The sequence below is a fragment of the Adiantum capillus-veneris genome, chromosome 27 (assembly GCF_014529385.1).
Source record: "Adiantum capillus-veneris isolate H3 chromosome 27, ASM1452938v2, whole genome shotgun sequence".
NCBI classification, from domain to species: Eukaryota; Viridiplantae; Streptophyta; class Polypodiopsida; order Polypodiales; family Pteridaceae; genus Adiantum; species Adiantum capillus-veneris.
The window spans coordinates 122,738,172-122,757,888 of NC_140957.1; the positions used below are offsets into that span (position 1 = coordinate 122,738,172).

Sequence of the window (19,717 nt, forward strand, 5' to 3'; positions counted from 1 at the left end):
CAATGCAATGTTAACTTGGTGTGGCGTACTGCTAGCACATAGCACGACATATTTGCATGTCTTGGTTGAGTGTTTGAATTAGAACAATCGCTCTAGACCAAAGAGTGTTAGTGAGTCTCAACGAAAGGACAGTCCTTTTTTGGACATTTACCCTTCCATATTTGCATGTCTTCTTTTTTTAAAATGTGTACAAGGTTACCTACTGGCTCGTTCGTTGATTTATTCATTTATTTGCAAGATTCCCCCCACATGAGGCATACATCCAGCCTCGGTATTCCTAACCTTCAAAAGCAGGAAGTAGGATTTGAACTCAATCCCACAAGTATCACATCTCACATAGATTTCAGCGAACCAGTCTAGCAGCTTGCGATGTTGTGGACATTGCCTCATTTCATTCAGTATCAGAAAAAATATCCTCTCTCTCTCTCTCTCTCTCTCTCTCTCTCTCTCTCTCTCTCTCTCTCTCTCTCTCTCTCTCTCTCTCTCTCGGAAAACTTTGCTTGAGAGTGCGCCAATTACCAGAGAGTGCGCCAACCAATTGCCATCTCAACTTCCCTCTAATGGATGCGTGCAACTTCTCTATTTTGATTTGCGTTGGTATCCTTTCAGATTCGGTGTTTTTTTCGATTCTACGCCAGCCGGTACCCCCTACTAGGACATACTCATAGCTTCGTTATTATATTGCCTAGAATCATCGTTAGATTCCACTGAGATGAAGCTTTTCTTGCGATTCACCTTGCAATTCAGGCCTCAAAAGTGAAGGATGGGATGGGGATTCAAACTGGAACAACCGCAAGTTCCATCCTACCCATTGCTGCGCTAGACCACTCGGGCAAAGGCCTACTCTGTGCCAATGACGTCAATCATTTCTCTCATAAAAAAACGTGCATGACCACACGTTGCCCATGCCCCGTCGACCTGCATCACTTTTGTCGTCGAGCTTTGCGCGAGACCCGTCTTGCATCACTGTTGTCAGCGAGCTCTACGCAAGCCCCGTCCTCCTACGGTGCTACCTAGCCCCGACTGTCTACGCCTTCCTTTTTCGCCTCGAGAGTGGGCACCCTTCCTTTTTCCTTTCATGCCAAAGGGCATCTCCTGAAGATTCTAACCAAAGAGATTTTTTGAAATGGGTCCCTACTGATGGTTCATACTAGTTCGTTGCTTATTTTATTGGTTGGATTCTTTTAAGATTCCACTTGATGTACAAATGCAGACCAGGCAGCGTCTCCAAAACCATTAGCTTGCGCATTGAGAGATCGATCTCAAAACCTGCGAGACAGCAATGACTGGTCATCACTGAGCTAAGCCAACCCACCACAAAGAGGGCATGATGAGAGTCTGATGAGAAATTTTTATTATAAAAAAGAAGCTATCCAATTTGACTTGCATCCACGCTTGCATCGCATGCCAAATTAGCTTCAGGCCACCTAGGCTGGCTCCGTCCCTCCCTACCTCTACTCGCTGCTTTCTGTTTCTCCTGTCGTCATGCGGCTTTACTTTCACAGCATCTTCAAAAGATTTTGATTACTACATCTTTTTTCGAGATTGAGGACACATATTAGGCTATGTTGTATAATCCTTTTCTTTTAAAGATATTCTCATTCTCATTCCGATTATTGCATCTTTTTTTGAGTTCGAGGACACATCTCTACTGGTACCCTTACTGGCAACTACCTAGTTTTATTCAATTACTTCAAAGATTCTTGCCGATACCGCTTGCAGGTCCGAGGGAATCCTCTCGCACCCTTACAAAATGAGGGACAAAGATTCAAACTCGCACGAAAGAGAGTTTCACCACTTAAGGCTGCTGTAAACCACGACGGCATCCATGCCTGTGCGCCGAGGTCCGTACCCATGAATACTTAAAATTATTCTTTTGACGCCACCCCTACTTCTCCCGTTCTGCAACCCCCCCACCCAACAAAACAAACCACACCTCAGCCCTGCCTTGCCTCCTCTTTGCATGCCTTATCCCCCTGTGTGCGACCTTCTCTATCATCTAATGCGAAGCGGATATACTCTCCTAATGAGATATTTTTTTATTTTCTACGATTGGGTAGGGGCTTGGGTAGCCCCTACTAGGCTATGTTGTATAATCCTTTTCTTTACTTCGTTAGCGTAGGAGGCAATTTCTAATCCCTAGCCTCTCGTTAACCCACGTGGTTCGTCCACGTGGTATGACTTTTCAAACGTTTTATTTTCACCAATCTTGCCATCTTTACCGTTTATCAGCTCTGCGCGCTTAGCTTTTGCTTGCTCGCTTCGCCATCTTTATCGTTTATCAGCTCTGCAAGATCAAATTACTCGCAAGATGTTCGTCCACGTGGCCAAGATTTTCAACGGAAGTAGTCTTATCTTATAATCAACAAAAATAACTGTGTCTGTTAGACAATAAAAATAGTGCAAGCACCATCGTTGCCTGAATCTTATCACCTGATTACAACATATGCGCAACATTATTGTGCAAAGGATGCTCTGCACTCTTTTCACAGGGTGCCTTTGGTCTCTCCACATATTGGGCATGGAAGCTAAGGGCTTTTGATTGCAAGATATGCACAACATCGTTGTGTGGCATGGAAGCTGTGGTGTTTTCAGTGAGCAACATCGCCTCTGAAGGCAGCAGAAGTATCCATTCATAGTCCTCAAACCAAACGGTTTTTACGACTAAAATTGACTTGGTCTTGTGCGATCGCGCACAGCTTCAGCAAACAACAAGGCAGAAATAAGGGCTTGTTGGAAAATGGTGTCATGCTTGGTAGAGCTTTTGGTTGCCATGTGTGCACGGTGGGAGACTCTCTTCATATGCAACCGCCTCTGCTTGCATCTTGTAAGGCAAATGAAAATGAGAAAGGTGTTGAGGTGGGCAAGCTAAGAGAGAGGAGATTGTCAGTTAGGCTCTCGGCATTGCCCTTTTACTCTTGATGATAGTCTAGAGAGGATCCCCATCAAAAACTTCCAATTGGTCTATTGGAGAGATGTTGTGCTTGGTGCTTCTTTGATCGATATGCTGGCCAACTGTCATCGCTACATGTGAATGGAACATCTCTTCCCATTTGCATTCACATATGTTTGCAAGTCATGGGTTGTTGTAGAAACAAATGCTACTTCGCAATGCATTGGTCCATATGTATGCCAAATGTGGTGCCATCATGGAAGCACAAAAATGTCTTTATAGGCATGCTCTTCACTTGGAATGTGTTGTTTGCATAATATGCCCAACATTGCTATGGAAGGAAGCTCTATGCTATTTTAACTACATGCGAACAGGAGGTCATTTCCATCTGCATTCACCTATGCTTGCACCTACAAGGCTTGTGTATTCTGTACTCAGGGGTAGTCCGACAAAGATTTCGTGCTTGTCAATGCTTTAATCAATTGTGTGTCAAGTGCGGTTCCCTTACAAAAGGTACTTGATGGGCATCCTCTTTGGGATGTCGTCTCTTGTGCGTGTATACAAGATATGCCCTAAATGCTTGTGACAAGGACATACTCAATTGTTTTACCCAAATGCAAAGAGGAGGCCTTTCTCCAAAGGCAATCACCTATGCTTGCACCTTGAATGCATGTGGCCTTATGCAAGATCTTCACACAAGTGAGAGACTTCACGATGAGATTACTAGTCAAGGGCTTTTGGAGAAACAATTTGTGCCTAGCAAGGTTAACACATTTTTATGCCTAGCCTTTCTTGTGTGGTACACTCAAGAAAGCATTTGACGACCTTCCTGTCGAGAATGTCATCACTTTGGAACCTGTTGAATGCAGGGTATTCCCAGCATGACCGCGGCATGGAAGTTGTGGGCTTTTTTCAGTGGATGGGAAGGATGATCTTGCAAGTCAGGGACCGTAGGGAAAATATGCATTCGTTGTAGGTTGGGTTGAGGAACCTTTGGGCTATTGTAACCAGATGCAATAGGAAGTCCTTTCTCGAAATTCAATCACCTATGTTTGCACCTTGAGGGCTTGTGTTCTTACACAAGACCATCACATGGGTCAGAGAATTCACAATCAACTGGCTAGTCATGAGCTGTTGCAAAAACATGTGCTACTTGGAAATGTGGTGGTCTATATGTATTCCAAATGTGGTGCCATCATGGAAGCATGAAAATGTCTTTATAGGCATGTTCTTCGCTTGAAATTCGATGTCTGTAGAATAAGCCCAACAAGGAAGCTTTGTGTTGTTTTAATTACATGCAAGCAGGGGGGTTTCTTTCCATCTGCATTCAGCTATGCTTGCACCCAGGACTTATGTTATTCTATACTCAGAGGCTGTTGGAGAATGATTTTGTGCTTGGCAGTCCTTTGATCAATTTGTATGTCAAATGCAGTTCCCTTACAAAATGTGCTTAATGGGCATCCTCTTTGGGATGTCGTCTCTTGGAGTGCGTTGTATGCAGGAACACTCTCAACTGTTTTACCTAGATGCGAGGAGGAGGCCTTTCTCCGAAGGCAATCACCTATGCTTGCACCTTGAACGCATGTGGACTTATGCAAAATCTTCACAAAAGTGAGAGGAGTCACAACGAGATTGTTAGTCGGTGGCTTTTGGAGCAACAAAGTTGTGTATGGAAAGAAAGCATGCTAAATGTGTTGCCTTCACGAAAGTTCTTGATGAGTTTTCTACTCAAGAGCACATTTGTGAGTGTGTGTGCGAAATGTGGTGCCCTTACGAAAGCACATAAACACCTTGATGAGCTTTGTATCCAAAATGTCGTCTCGTGGAGTATGTTGATTGTTGCACATTTAACATGGCTTTGGCAAGGAAGCTTTGCGTCATGCAAATGAAAAATCCTTTCTACAAATGCAATCATCTATGCCTGCATCTTGATGGCAAGTAGGCTATTTTCAGTGGATGCAAAGCATTGGAATGCATTGGTCATGAGATACACACAACAAGAGCAGGGCCAGTTGCAGGATGTGCGCAACAAGAGCAGTGCTAGAGGCTGCTGAAAAAAGATATCGTGCTTGGCATTGTCTTGGTCAATATGTATGCCAAATGTGGTGTGCTTGAGAAAGCACAAAAAGTGATCGAGGAGCTTCCTATCTGGAAGGTTGCCTCTTGGAATGCACTGATTGCGGGATGTGCATAACAAGAGCAGCACCAGAGTTTGGAATGTGGACTCTTGGAATGAGCTGATTGCACAATTTGCCACAGGAGAAAGGTCTAGTCTATTTTCAACAAAGGCAATCAATTACACGTGCATCTTGAAGGCATGTGGCTCTACACAAGATGTTGATATGGGCAGGGGCTGCTGATAAAAAAAGATGTCGTGCTTGGCAATGCCTTGGTCGATATGTATGCCAAATGTGGTGCGCTTGAGAAAGCACAAAAGTGCTTGAGGAGCTTCTTGTTCGGAATGTCGCCTCTTGGAATGCTGTGCATCTTGAAGGCATGTGGCTCTATGCAAGATGCTGATATGGGCACAAAAATTCACAAAGATTTTGATGTTGAAAAAAGATGTCATGCTTGGAACTGTCTTGGTCAATATGTATGCCAAATGTGATGCGATTGAGAAAGAACAGAAAGTGCTTGAGGAGCTTCGTATCCAGAATGCCGCCTCCTTGGAATACACTGATTGCGGGATGTGCACAACAAGAGCAAGGCCAGAAAGCTCTAGGCCGTTTTTAGTGGATGCAAAGCAAGATTAGTCACCTATACTTTAGTCTTGAAGGCTATGCTTACATCTCGAAGGCATGTGGCTCTACGCAAGTGCTCTGAGAGCTTCTTGTCCAGAGTGTGTACTCTTGGAATGCATTAATTGCAAGATATGCTGCATCGGGACAGGGCCAAAAAGCTCTAGTTTGTTTTCAGCAGATGCAAAATGAGGGTGTCTCTCAAGTTGCAATCACCTACACATGCATCTTGAAGGCATGTGGCTCTACACAAGATGCTAATATGGACAAAAAAGTTCACAAAGATGTTGACGTTGAGAAAAGATGTCGTGCTTGGCACTGTCTTGGTCGATATGTATGCCAAATGTGATGCGATTGAAAAAGCACTAAAAGTTCTTGAGGAAGTTCCTGTCCAAAATGTCGCCTCTTGGATTTGACTGATTGCGGGACGTGATTAACAAGAGCGGGGCCAAAAATCTCTAGGCCGTTTTCAGCGAATGTAAAGCAAGTGTATCTCTCCAGTTGGCAATCACCTATGCATGCATCTTGAAGGCATGTGGATCAACGCCAAGATGCTGATGTGGGCACAAAAATTCACAAAGATGCTGATGTTGAAAAAAGATGTCGTGCTTGGCACTATCTTGGTCGATATGTATGCCAGATGTGGTGCACTTAAGAAAGCACAAAAAGTGCTTGAGGTGCTTCCTATTCGAAAAGTCGAGTCTTGGAATGCATTGATTGTGGGATACACGCGATAGCAGCAGGGCCAGAAAGCTCTATGCCATTTTCATGGATGCATCTCTTCAAACTGAGTATGAATGCAAATGCTTGCGCCTTGAAGGCTAGTGGCCTTACACGAGCCGTTGACGACATGGGTGAGTGTATTAACAAGAAGATGCTTGATCTAGCACGCTTGGTGAAGGATGTCATGCTTGGCAATTCTTTGGTTGACATGTATGCCAAACGTGGTACTGTCACAAAAGCATGAAAAGTTCGTGATGGGCTTTCTCTCCAGAATGTCATCACCTGCAACATGTTGGTTGCAAGATATGCCCAATATGCCTATCACAAGTGTATCAAAATCCACGATGAGATTGCTAGTCGGGGGCTGTTGGGAGTACGATGTCATGCTTGGCGGTTATTTGATCAATATTGTGGTTCCCTTTTACGAAACGTAATGCTTGGCACTGCCTTGGTCGACATCTATGCCAAATGTGACAGGGCCACGGAGCCCTGGCCTGGGTTGTTTCTAATAGATGCAGAGCGAGGGCATCTCTCTAGATGCAATCACCTATGCTTTGTCTTGAAGGCATGTGGCAATGCCTTAATGTCCGGAATGTCATCTCTGCCAGGAAGCTCTTGCTGGCTATTTTCAGGATGCAAAGCAAGGACATTTCTCCTGATGTAATCACTTATGCTTGCATCTTGAAAGCATGTGGCACTACATAGGAGAAATGATCATGTATGCGAGATGTGGTGTACTTGAGAAAGCACCAAAAAGTGCTCGAGTATGCTTTCATCTTGAAGGTAGGTGGCACTACGCAAGATACTGATATGGGCAACAAAATTCACGATGATATTGTTAGTCAGGGAATATTGAAAACAATCCAGACCTTCCAGGACCCTCAATGCCAAGATTCCTGACGAGATTCGTGTCCAAAATGTTGTCTCTTGGAACCCATTAATCGCGGGACATCCCCAACAAGCGAAGGGCCAAGAATTTTTGAGCTGTTTTCAGCTGATGAAAGTGAGGGCATGGAATCACATTTGCTTGCATCTTGAAGGCATGTGGCACTACGTAGGACTCGACTGCCATCTCGTGGGGCACATTAATTGCAAGATATGCCCCTCATGGCTGTGGCAAGGAAGTTGTGGGCTGATATGGCATGGAAGTCAAAATCCAGATGCAAAGTGAGGGCCTCTCTCCAGCTGCAATCAACACATGCAGGCATCTGGAAGCTATGTGGCTCTATCGCGCTTTTTTAATCGTTGCAGTCAAAATCCAGATGCAAAGTGAGGGCGTCTCTCATGATGTAATCACCTACGTAGGCATAGATGCAATCACCTACACAAGCACCACATGTCGCAATCTTTTTAAATCACACGTCGATCACAAGCGTTGACGACTTTCAAATCTATCATGCTCCCTATCAGGTGTTCTGTTTGCAATGTCAGCAGATGCGAAGCGAGGGCCTCTGTTTAGATGCAATCACCTATGCATGCATCTTGAAGGCATGTGGCTCTATGCAAGAAAAAAGATGTTCTTGCTCTAAACTACAGTTTCGGCTCTCTGACGTCTTTCTCATCGCAAACTGAGAAATCGTCAGAATTACAGCCTTTCAGTGAAAATAGGAGATTGGCTTCCTTTGTTCTTTCTTGGTACCTTCACAGAAAAACCACAAGATGGGTAATCACTTCGAATCGATGCAGGATGTTGGCAAGGAAGCTCGTCAAGGTTGTTCTAAGCATATGCAAGCAGAAGGCCTTTCTCCAATGCAATCATCTATGGAAGCAAGTATCCATGCTAGCATCTTGAAAGACTTCGTAATATGCTGACATGGGTGAGAGAATTTATGATGAGAGTGCTAGTCTCAGTCACAAGCTATTCAGAAACAGGTTGTTCTTAGCAGGGGTTTTCTTTATATGTATGGCAAATGTGGTGCCCTTACAATGTCCACAGAAAGGTAACAAATCCACTAACAACTCTAGGGAAGAGGCAATACTCGTGAAATACATCAAGCAGACTCACAAAAACATGAGAAGTTCTCATGTCCGAACTATCATCACTATTACAAATAAGCCCAACGTTGCTGTTTCAAGGCAATACTTTGTTATTCTCATGGGATAGCGAAGGCCTCTTTCCAATTGTCCCAATGCAATCACTTACGCTTGCACATTGAAGGTTGTAGTCTTATGAAAGACGTTGACATGGGTGAGAGAATTAATGATGAGATTACTAGTCACGGGTTGTTGCAAAAAATTATCATGCTTCCTGTGATCTAGAGTGTGGGCCCTTGGAATGCATTAATTGTAAGATTTGTCCCACGGGGGCAGGGCCAGAAAGCTCTAATTTGTTTTCAACAGATGCAAAGCGAGGGCCTCTCTCCAGATGCAATCACCTATGCATACATCTTGAAGGTATGTGGCTCTACGCAAGATGCCCAACATCATTGATGCAAGGAAGTCCATCAACGAGAGAGATTCAATCCGGCAGTGAGTAAGCATTATCATTTTTTGTTTTTTGACACTGAGAACGCAGTTAATGAATGCATTGAAAATTGCACGCTGCCGTGGGAATGGCACGTTCCCTCGTATTATAAAAATTGGGGAGGATTGTGCAAACTCCCCCATGTAAGGAGACTTGCATGTTTTTTTTTTAATGGAACATGAAAAATGGAACAACAAAAAATTAATAACAATGACATCTTGTATGATCACGAACGTTGAGCTTGGCAAAATTCTAACCCTCCTTGTGGTTTTTTGCGAGGTATCCCTTTGAAGCACTACGATCAGTATCCCATTTTTGCAAAGAATCCAAAACACTCTTAGGTAAAAAAAATCTAACACACTTTGATGAAATCTCTCTCCGTGCTTCATTTTCTCTCGGATAAAAAAACACCCTTTGATGAACTCTCTCTCTCTCTCTCTCTCTCTCTCCTTCATTTTGAAGTCTCTCCTCCCATCTAATAAATATCTTAGACAAATTAATAGCATCAAACAAACGATTTTTCTTTCATTTGAGGAGTGTTGAAATGGCATTTATAGTTTTCAATATTTTACTTAATCTTAATTCGATACGAACGTAGCGAACGAAGCACTCTAGTTTAAAGATACTAGTATAGCCGACGGCTTCGTCGCTTCTCTCTCTCTCTCTCTCTCTCTCTCTCTTTGTGTCACTGTGCTCCCGGAGCTGCAGGCCACACCCGTCGGTTGAAGCAAGTTCTGATGCGTGGCAGGGGGGGACGAACCGGAATTCCCCCCCCCCCCCCCCTTTATCCTTAGTATAAATATCTTAGACAAATTAATAGCATCAAACAAACGATTTTTTTTTTCATTTGAGAAGTGTTGAAATAGCATTTATAGTTTTCAATATTTTACTTAATCTTAATTCGATACGAACGCAGCTAACGAAGCACTCTAGTTTAAAGATATTAGTATAGCCGATGGCTTCGTCGCCTCTCTCTCTCTCTCTGCGTCAGTGTGCTCCCGCCGGTTGAAGCAAGTTCTGATGCGTGGCAAGGGGGGGGGGGGGGAGGAACCGGAATTCCCTTTATCCTTAGTATAGATATAGATTCTCATTCCCATATTCTCATTTTCAGTTTAGCAAAAGGTTTTAGCAAGCCATCGCGAGGTTTCAAGGTAAAGCTTGAAGCTGCGCTTACTCTACCGCAGCCATGGAAGATACCACGCTGCGCGGCCTGCATTTCCAGATGTCGGACAGCCAGCGGCATCGTCTCAAGAGAGCTCAGGAGCAGCTGCGCGAAGCACCCGGGAGCTATCACTCCTCCGCCTTTGTCAATATCGCAGACCCCATCCATGTGCAGAACGAGGCCACTGTTCTCAAGTAAGAGAGAGAGAGAGAGAGAGAGAGAGAGAGAGAGAGATGGCATACATGAGTCGAGAGCGAGTTCTTCCATCTGAGTTTGCAAGCCCCCTTCTGAATAGAACTGGTTGTGTATGCAGGGGCCACGGAACACAAGTCGTAGATGGCCAGCTCATGGCAACGCTGTGTGGTGTAGTGGAGCGCGTGGATCAGCTAATCACAGTCAAGCCACTCAGATCCAGGTACCATCAAAACTCTAATTTTCTTCCTTGCAACGTATACCTCCCTTTTTTGCAAAGTTCAATTCCAATTTTTGCCCATGCTCTCGCAGAAGACTAGGTGATACGTGCAGTTTTTGCGCACTCTGATTTGTTGCAACGGGGTTACAATCATCGCAATGTGGTTAGAATCTGGGAAGAGATGTTTCTTGATCTGGTTTAGGAGAACTCTTTCTGTGATGGACCGAGGGGAATACTCAGCTGGTGTTGAATGCCCTTTGACTTGCACCATTGTGCAAACTCCTTGGAGGTGAACTCACTCCGTTTGTCTATGCAAAGAGTGACAACCCTGAGATCCTTCTTCTCAACCATAGTCCTCCAATTTCAAAAGTATACAAAAGCCTTTGACTTGAATTTCAAGGATAATACCCAAGTGTACTTGCCAATATCATCCACAAGCACAAACATGTATAGAGATCCACTAAAGGATATTCGCAGTGAGCATGGTTATGAACCATAGCGAACCAGTTAAGTGGCATCTATTTTGCATATTCCTTACCATTTTACAAATTAATATTCCGTTGTTATACTCCATGAGATACATGGAAAGACATACCAAACGTTTACCTTGAGGACTAAATCCTTTTTGGCAAGGAGATCCACATTGTTGGTTAAGGTATCAATATCATCATATGAGACATATTCCACATGTGGAAAATATGAGTTCTCATGGACTATGACATTAGTACCATTTTTTCCAGATGTGTCACGGCGGGTGCTAAGGTGTTGATTATGAGGATCATTATGGTACACTCTTTTTAGACAACTACATGGCCAAGGTTGTCTATTTAGATATGATTATGATTCTTGTTAGGCTAAGGGTCTAGAAGCCAAAGGCCACTCTAAACCGAGCTTGAGGGTTTGTCTATATAAGGGCAAGAGGCTAGGAGGAGAGATAGGTTCAAGAGAAGAGGAGAATGACACCCGATGGGGCCCCAACCAACCCTCTCAAGGGTTGCTTTTGATTGCGCAAATGGAATGTATACACATACAGTACCTCAAGTGTAGGCTCTACTGATTCAAATTGTGAATGTTGTCGCGGTAACTCCTCAAGACAAGGCACTTTCGGGGCTGATTTGATGCACCTTTGGATCCTTCTCGATGTGGGATTGTGGATGGCCACCTGTCACATGCACATCTAACCCTATGTGCACGTGATAGGTGGCCATCCGCAATACATTTTGCACGTCTTTTTGTAAAAACATTTTTATGTTAATAATGTTATGTTTTCTCTAGTTTTGTCTCATAGCAAGTAAAGTGATTTAGGGATATTTTAATTATTATTATTTATTTATTATTTATTTTTTTCTCTTGTGCTTCTTGATTTTATAGTTTTATGAGTGCTTTATTTCCTCTTATAATTCGTGAGTTCAGGCTATTCTGAACTTATGAAGGTATATCTAACCCTATGTGCATGTGGATAAGCTATAACTCCTATTTCTAGGGTTTATGACAGCTTAGGAAATGTTCTGACACCCTTGTGAGCCTGTACACAGGACATGCATGTCCAGGCACTTTAGATTAGTTGCATATCCTTTGATTGTACATAAGCATAGCCAAGGTCTACTACGTGTAGGCATTGGGGAGTGTTCCCATACAGTTGCATTAGTACTCAGCCTAGGTATTTATTTGCATGTGAATCACCTCTTTTTAATAGGTCATCAACTTATCAATAAGTGACATTTTTGCACCATTTTAGAAATTGTGGGTTTTAAAGTTGGATTGTGTTATGTCCTATTCTCATTAGACGGGATTTGGTGTAGGACATCGTCGGGATAGGCGTCACGTGTCTCGACGGATGTAGTGTGAACCCGGTCAGTGTGGCTGGCCACTATTATAAAAGAGATGCCAAGGCCTCGTTTGTAGTTATATACTCCCACTGACAGAGTGCCAATGGTTAGCTTGTGAGGCTAGGAGTGCGTGAGGTTATCTCGAGGAGGTGAGGCTGGGTGGTATGGGACGCTCGGTCTTACAGGTGCACGCCTACGTCCTCGGATGCTGGCTCGAACACGGGTGTGCTGTCGGATGGTGGCTACGGTCGGGTGGTTCGTCCGATGCGTGTCTATAGGCGGTTTGTGTAGCCGAGAGATCCTCTCCGCATGTACGTGACATGGTATCAGAGCCCGCATGGCTGTAGGAAGGACCACGTGCAATCAGATAACTCAATTTCGCGTAGTTTTTAATGATTAATTGCTGAAATTGTTGGTTTTTCTTCTCACGAGTATGTGTGCAGGTGAAAATTCACGTCCTTTTTGCTAGTTTTTGATAAAATCAGAGATGTAACATGTACAATTGCTGAATTTTTGACAAAAATCAGAGGTTTCTTTAATAATTCTACTGATTTTCGACAAAAATCAGAGAATAAAACTAATTTGCAACTAATTTCAGCGTACAGTGTTTTTTAAAATCTCCCTTCGTATTCTTTCTGTGCGAAGCAGAGAGAGAGAGAGAGAGAGAGAGAGAGAGAGAGAGAGAGAGAGAGACCTCTCTCTTCTCCCGTTCCCAAAGAGGGTGTTGATGCAGCAAAGTAAGAATAAGAGGGAATCCACGCTGTTGCAGAGTACTGCCATGTCACGTGCGCACTGCAATTGCGCTACGTGGACAAGCTTCTGCTACAGTCTAGTGTCAATCTTAGCCTAGGACCTAGCTTGGCACCCTTGTGAGCCTCTAGGAGGACGTACAAGCCCAGGCCGGTCATAGTTGCATACCCTCTCTTGCATAGTTAAATCACTTAAGCATATAGACATATGAACAGTCGCTTAAGTCATTTATTAATAAGTGACTTTGACATGACATTTATTAAAAGTAGGTAGGGCTAATGGCTAAAGGATCTATAAAAGAAGCCCTTTGGGCGCTAGAGAAGGTAGAAGAAGCAAAAGTAGTATCTGCAACACCTCTTCTTTTCTTAGCAGTACCTAGCAGCATTAGCGTTTTCAACCAACCTTGGAGTCACGTGCACATCTAACTCTATGTGCACGTGGACAAGCTATTCCTACTTCTAGGGTTTAGGTAGCCTAGAAAGTGTTTTGGCACCCTTGTGAGCGTGTACGTAGGCGGTGCATGTCCAGGCACTTAAGTACTGTAAGGTCCCCATCCTAAAAGATCGGGGCGACCTGGAAGATAGCCTTCTTTATCCTCTAAATCCGTTGACGACTTCCTACTCCGATAATGCGAAGCAAGGATACGAGCAACGAAAGAGAAGAAGACTTCAACCTATTGTGTTCGTGGTTGCAAGACCCTACACCACAAGCCAGGTCGATGAGATTAAAGGTTCTATGGACTCTAGATCCTACATTATAAGAGAAGAAATCCCTTTCACATATTAGGGATCCAAAAACGCCTTTTTTCCCACGTTTAAGAGGCACGGCCGTCATCCTTAAATCCAAAATATGACATGGGATAAATCTCTAACTAACAGAGACAAAGTGAAAAGTACTTGACTAATCGAGTCCACCCATCCTTGACTGGCAACCTGAGCCAGTCCCCACTTTCCACCCCACACGCACACTTTTTTCCACACTGTTTTACATATATAAACAGTGTTCCTTAATTAATTCCAAAAACAGGTTCTTTTATACAGCCCTTCAAACAATACCAAAGCAATTCAAACAATGCTAATGAAGGCAACCCTATTATTCAACAAAAACAACTTTTCCAATTTCTCATCATTTTGCCGCTACCCGCGGACTTTCTCTGTCTAACCAACAGAGCCTTTGCAAAGGATTTATTCGCTAACCGCGAATTGCGCAACCTTCCCATCTCGCTAACCGCGAGGCATCCCGCTACCCGCGAGGCATCTTGCTAACCGCCAGGTATCCCGCTACCTGCGAGGCATCTCACTAACCGCGAGGCATCTTGCTAACCGCCAGGCATCCCGCTACCCGCGAGGCATCCCGCTAACCTCGAGGCATCTCGCTAACCGCGAGGAACAAAAGAGAGCCGATAACCTCAGCTTTAATCTCCGCTATCCGCGGAATCATCTCGCTATCTACGAGAACAACATATATTCTTTCAATAATTCATCTCATTAATGATTCATCAAACATGATCAACCAATTCTTCATATCAATCAGAAACCGCTTATCAACAATAACAATTGATTAAACAATAACAATCCAACAAACAGTAACAATTTATCAAACAGTCCTTTTACTAGTCTATGAAAACATATGCTCGTTTCATGTGATAGAATCACGTTTTTCGGACGGTTTAAGGGTTTCCCTATGCTTAGCTTCCCAAGTCGACATGAATAGCAATGCATAATTATAAATTTGTCTTACCGGATTTGGAGCGCGTGCGGCTAACTCCTGTGCTAGTGATTGGACGGCTTCGACTTCTTCTTTGATTGATGCTTCCGCATGAGCTACGTTTGGAGTTGACACCTTTCTTCCCACCTTCCTTGGTGGTGCAACGGCATGGGCGTCCTTGGAACTTCGCGTTACACGCTTCGGAGCCATAGCTTCGGAATGGAGAAAAGAAAAGCACGTTGATGGAGAGAGAGAGAGTGTGTTCACAAATCGGGTGAAGGCACGTCGAAGATTGGAGATGGAGATGGCTTGAAGATGAGAGGTTAAGGGAGAGAGGCTTCCTCCGGCGTGTCGTTGCAAGAGAGCTTCCGCTTATGTAGATGTATGTGTTAACAGTGAGAGAAGGGTCCTTTATATAGGCCCTAGGGGGGTGCTAAGAATACTGAGAGGTTTCAAGAATAGGAGAAGGAAAAAGCTCGCGCGTCATCGCGGCTCCCAAAAAAAAAAAAAAGTTTTTTTTTTCTTTTTTGGTACGCGAATCCTATGCGCGATTCTAAAAAGCTCTATACTTACAAGTTCCCATTCTATTTTGAAAGAGAGAAAGAAAGAAGTGTCCTAATTTTGACTCACCTCTCTTTCTTTCCTAAAAATACTATCTCTAAGCTTTTTCTTCACACATAGATTAGGTTCCCACATAAATCTATTGTTCCTCATAAAGAAAGATCATAAATAAATGGATTCTGAACCCGATTTTCAATCCGATTTCTCTGATGAACTCACGATGACTAACAAAATCGAGAATCTCAATTACTTTGCAAAATATCTGAAATGATTTATATGGATAATTGTTGGGTACATTACATAGCTGCATACCCTCTCATTGCACAACCCATGGTCTATGCTATTGATTGCACAAATCTGGTACAATGGTCTAGATGCAATGGACTTGCCGACGATGTTGACGACGATGATGACGACGACGAGGACGGGCTGAAATTTGAAAACGCTAGGGCTGAAATGTTGAAATCTGCAACCTTTTGACTTTCTGCGGAATACTGGCACTGTGTCGGCTAGGACGGCGATGGTGACAACTCGATGACGATGCGTTGAAAACGCAGATGCTGAAATCTGCGGACAGCGGGTTGAATATGAAAATGCTGGCTGATTTGACGGTATGGCGAGGATCTACTGCGGGTAGGTGAGATCGGCGAGGTAGGGACGGGATCTGCTATGTCTTAAGTGCTGAAAACTGAAAACGCTGATGCAAGGGGTTGATTTGACGCCGGAAATCTGCAAAACGCTAGAGGTATCTGCAAGATGCAAAAACACTAAGCTTGATCTGCAATCTGCTGGCGCTACCTGCTGGGATCTGAAAACGTTGGTTGATCTGGGATGTCCAAAAACGTTAGGCTGTCTTTGTGGCTGAAAGTGCTAAGTCTCTTGCCGGTCTTGCTGAGAAGGTGCACTGCAAGTTGTTGTGTGTCGTGCTTTGAAGAAGAAAAAATTGAGAGAGTCTCCTTCTCCGTTTTCTTTTTAAGCTTTGCCTGCACATTAGAAATGAGAGGTAAGGAATGAACAACCTCCTCACTACGAATGATGACGTGAGAGTCACTTTTGGCATTTAGAGTGAGAGTATTGTCCGCCCAATCAATGAGAGGGTTATGCTCACGAAACCATCTAATGCCCAAAATCATATCACATCCTGAAAGAGGAGAGACACTACAAATTTCTGCGGAAGGGTGCTTGTAGTGAATAACACATCAAGGAACTCTGGTGTAATGTGAGAGTCCATATTGGGAGCGAAGCCCGACACCTCGAGAGGAGTTGTCTTGCTAACCTCCAAGCGGGCTCTTTCGACAAGAGAGTCACCAATCACATCATGCATACTGCATGAATCAAACAAGACTACCATGTGTTGACCATTCACATGACCATAACACTTCCTGAGAGACTCATCAATGAGAGGATCATGAGAAACTTGGGACACACGAATGTTCTCATTTATGGCATTAACAGAGGGTGTGGGTTCTGTGGGTTCTTTAGGTTCGTTGGATGGGTTCTTACGACATGTGCTCTTTATATGACCCTTGACGTGACATTGATAACAACGACCTTCCTTAGAATAAATGACGTTCTTCTGCTGTGAGCTTAGGTTTAGCAATTGTGTTAGCTTTACCCTTAGATTCATTTTGAGTGTTCTTTTCTGAAAGACTAGAGGAAGATTGGTTAGAAGAGTTACCATTCTTACCGTTCTTATTGTTCTTACTGTTCTATGGGTTCTGAGGAGTCTGAGGGGTACTGTGAGAAGACTTGTTCTCCTTAGGAATTCCTTTGTTGTGCTTTATCTCCTGGGAGAGAGCAATTGCTACTGCCTTGTTGAGATCCACGGGGTCGAAGACTTCTACATCAAACTTGATATACTCGTCCAACCCGAAAAGAAATGCCTCTTTGTGCTCATCATCCGATTTGCGTAATTGGGTGCCGAGCTGCAAAACACGGTTAGAGAAAGACATGACTGGCATACCCTTTTGCTTGAGATAGCGCCAATCTTCTTTCAACCGCGCTAAATACTGAGGTGGCATAAACTGTGCCTTGAGCTTGTCTTGGAAGTCGGCCCAATTGAAGGAAAGGGGCACGCCTTCTTCGGCTTCCTCTAGGTGCGCGGTCAATTGTGCCTCTTGCCATGCGTGATACCAATTAATGGTATCACCGGCAAGGTACATGGCTGCTGTCAAAACCTTGCTATTTCCTGTTTTCTTAGTTGTCGCAAAGTAAGCATTAAATTGGTGCAACCAAGAATGAATATTATTAGCATCCATCTTACCGTCATACTTACTGAACGTCAACTTCTCAGTGACGGGATTGTTGGAATCCGCTCCTCGACTTTTGCTACTTGATGATTCTTTGAGTGGCTCGGACTTCGAGGTGAGTACCTGTAGGACTAACTCTTGCATGATTGGTCTCTCTATGCCTCAATCTAATTCCAAGGCCGCTTGTCTGTCTTCGGCATCTATACGTTGGGCTTCGTGTGCTTGCTCACACTCAAGCTCAATAGCTGCCTTTCTTTCTTCGGCCGCCAAGCGTGCTTGCTCACGCTCACGCTCCAAGGCTACCCTTCTTTCTTCTGCCGCCAAGCGCGCTTGCTCGCGCTCGCGATCAAAGGTGGCGCTCTTGTTGTAGCATCATGTCCATCATCGACTTGACCAAAGCCTTCATAGGATTTGGTACAAACCGTGGCGTAGATGGGGAAGGGGGAGGGTTGGAAAATCCTCTTGGTGGGGAAAAATCTTCTTTACCTCCTCCATGCTCATCACCTTCACGCAAAGTATCCATTCCGCTTCAGGTGATGACCATAAACTGAGATCTTGGGTACTTAAGTCCGCGAGGAACTTGGGTTCTTGAGGGTCTTAGGTTCTTGAGGTTCTGGAGTTCTTGAGGTTCTTGAGTTCTTTAGCTTGCAATCTGTGTTAGAGAAGGCTTTTTGCACCCCTTGGCGGCCTTGCGCTCACCAAGGTTCCTTTTTCCCACCTCACTCGATTGGCCGGCCGCTAAGTGCTTGGTCGGCTCTCAATGAGTGAAAAGAGGAACAAGGGGAGGCCGGACAAGCCCTTCTTTCTTGGGTTACTTGTAACTCCTCAAAAACACGATTAGGAATCGACACGCCCAAGTGGACTTGGGTTACATGCGATCGCAACAAGCAAAAAATTTCTTGTGGTTCTTTCCTTGAGTAATACTGAACACTGCCAAAGCTCTGAAACCAATGTTAGAACTTAGGTGCGGCGGAAGTGAATGTTAAACTTTACTCAAGATAAGCGCTCTGAACTGTGCTCGAGGGTTCCTTTTACTTACGGAAGGGAGAGCCCTTGGGAGAGCCTTCCGTTCCTTTAGTGAGAGAGTGCAATGATCACAAATAAAGTGGAAGACATTGTGAATGAAGGTGCTGAGATTGAGAGAGAGAGAGAGAAGAATATGACACCAGACGGTTCTCAAACCCTCCTCCAAGGACCCCCCTCTCTATGGCGAGAGAGGTCTATGCTATTGATTGCACAAATCTGGTACAATGGTCTAGATGCAATGGACTTGCTGTTGATGATGTCGACGACAATGACAATGACGACGAGGACGGGCTGAAATCTGAAAACGCTAGGGCTGAATGCTGAAATCTTCAATCTTCTGACTTTCTGCGGAATACTGACACCGTGTCGGCGAGGACGGCGATGGCGACGACTTGATGACGATGCGTTGAAAACGCAGATGAAATCTGCGGACAGCGGGCTGAATCTGAAAACGCTGGTTGATCTGACGGTACAACGAGGATCTGCTGCAGGTAGGTGAGATCGGCGAGGCTAGGGACGGGATCTGCTGTGTCTAAGTGCTGAAAACTGAAAACGCTAATGCAAGTGGCTGATTTGACGTCGGAAATCTGCAAATGCTAGAGGTATGTGCAAGATGCAAAAACGCTAAGCTTGATCTGCAATCTGCTGGCGCTACCTGTTGGGATTGAAAACGCTGGCTGATGTGGGATGTCCAAAAACGCTAGCTGTCTCTGTGGTTGAAAACGTTAAGTCTCCTGCCGGTCTTGCTGAGAAGGTGCACTGCAAGTTGCTGGAAATTCTCCTGCCTCTTATGCCGGATGGTGCTAGCGCTAGGTTTCTTTTATAGAACTTAACAAATTTGCCGTGAACCCTAGACCTGAAGTAGCTTGTCCACATGCACATAGGGTTAGATGTGCACGTGACAAAGGCCATTTTATTAGTAAGTGGCTTATCATTTATAAATCGTAGAGGCTAAAGGCTGATCGGAAAACGTTGGTCCTCTAGGCTTAGAACGCTGGTCTTCTAGGCTGAAAACGTTGGTTTTCTGTCTCTTGAGAAAATGCTAGGGTGTTTGTGAGTACGGCTGGCGTGCGGGTGCTCCTGCTTCCTCTGGGTCTTTTCCTCCCAGCGCCCCTGGGATTCTGTAACTAAGTCAGACTTTGTAAATAATTAATTTATTTACGAGAAAAGAATTATCTAATTAGTTGTGTGCACACCAGAATA

General features: G+C 44.2%; 1 protein-coding gene across 1 annotated transcript in view; it reads left to right on the forward strand.

The window, feature by feature from the left end:
- The first annotated feature begins 9,918 nt into the window (after positions 1-9,918).
- The window catches only part of RRP4 (ribosomal RNA processing 4), a 42,572-nt gene continuing 32,773 nt past the window's right edge, over positions 9,919-19,717 (forward strand). Inside the window, exons 1-2 of the mRNA XM_086503421.1 lie at positions 9,919-10,174; positions 10,294-10,395. Coding sequence (XP_086359547.1) covers positions 10,005-10,174; positions 10,294-10,395 — 272 coding nt within the window. The 5' untranslated portion in view covers positions 9,919-10,004. The remainder of the gene's footprint in view (positions 10,175-10,293; positions 10,396-19,717) is intronic.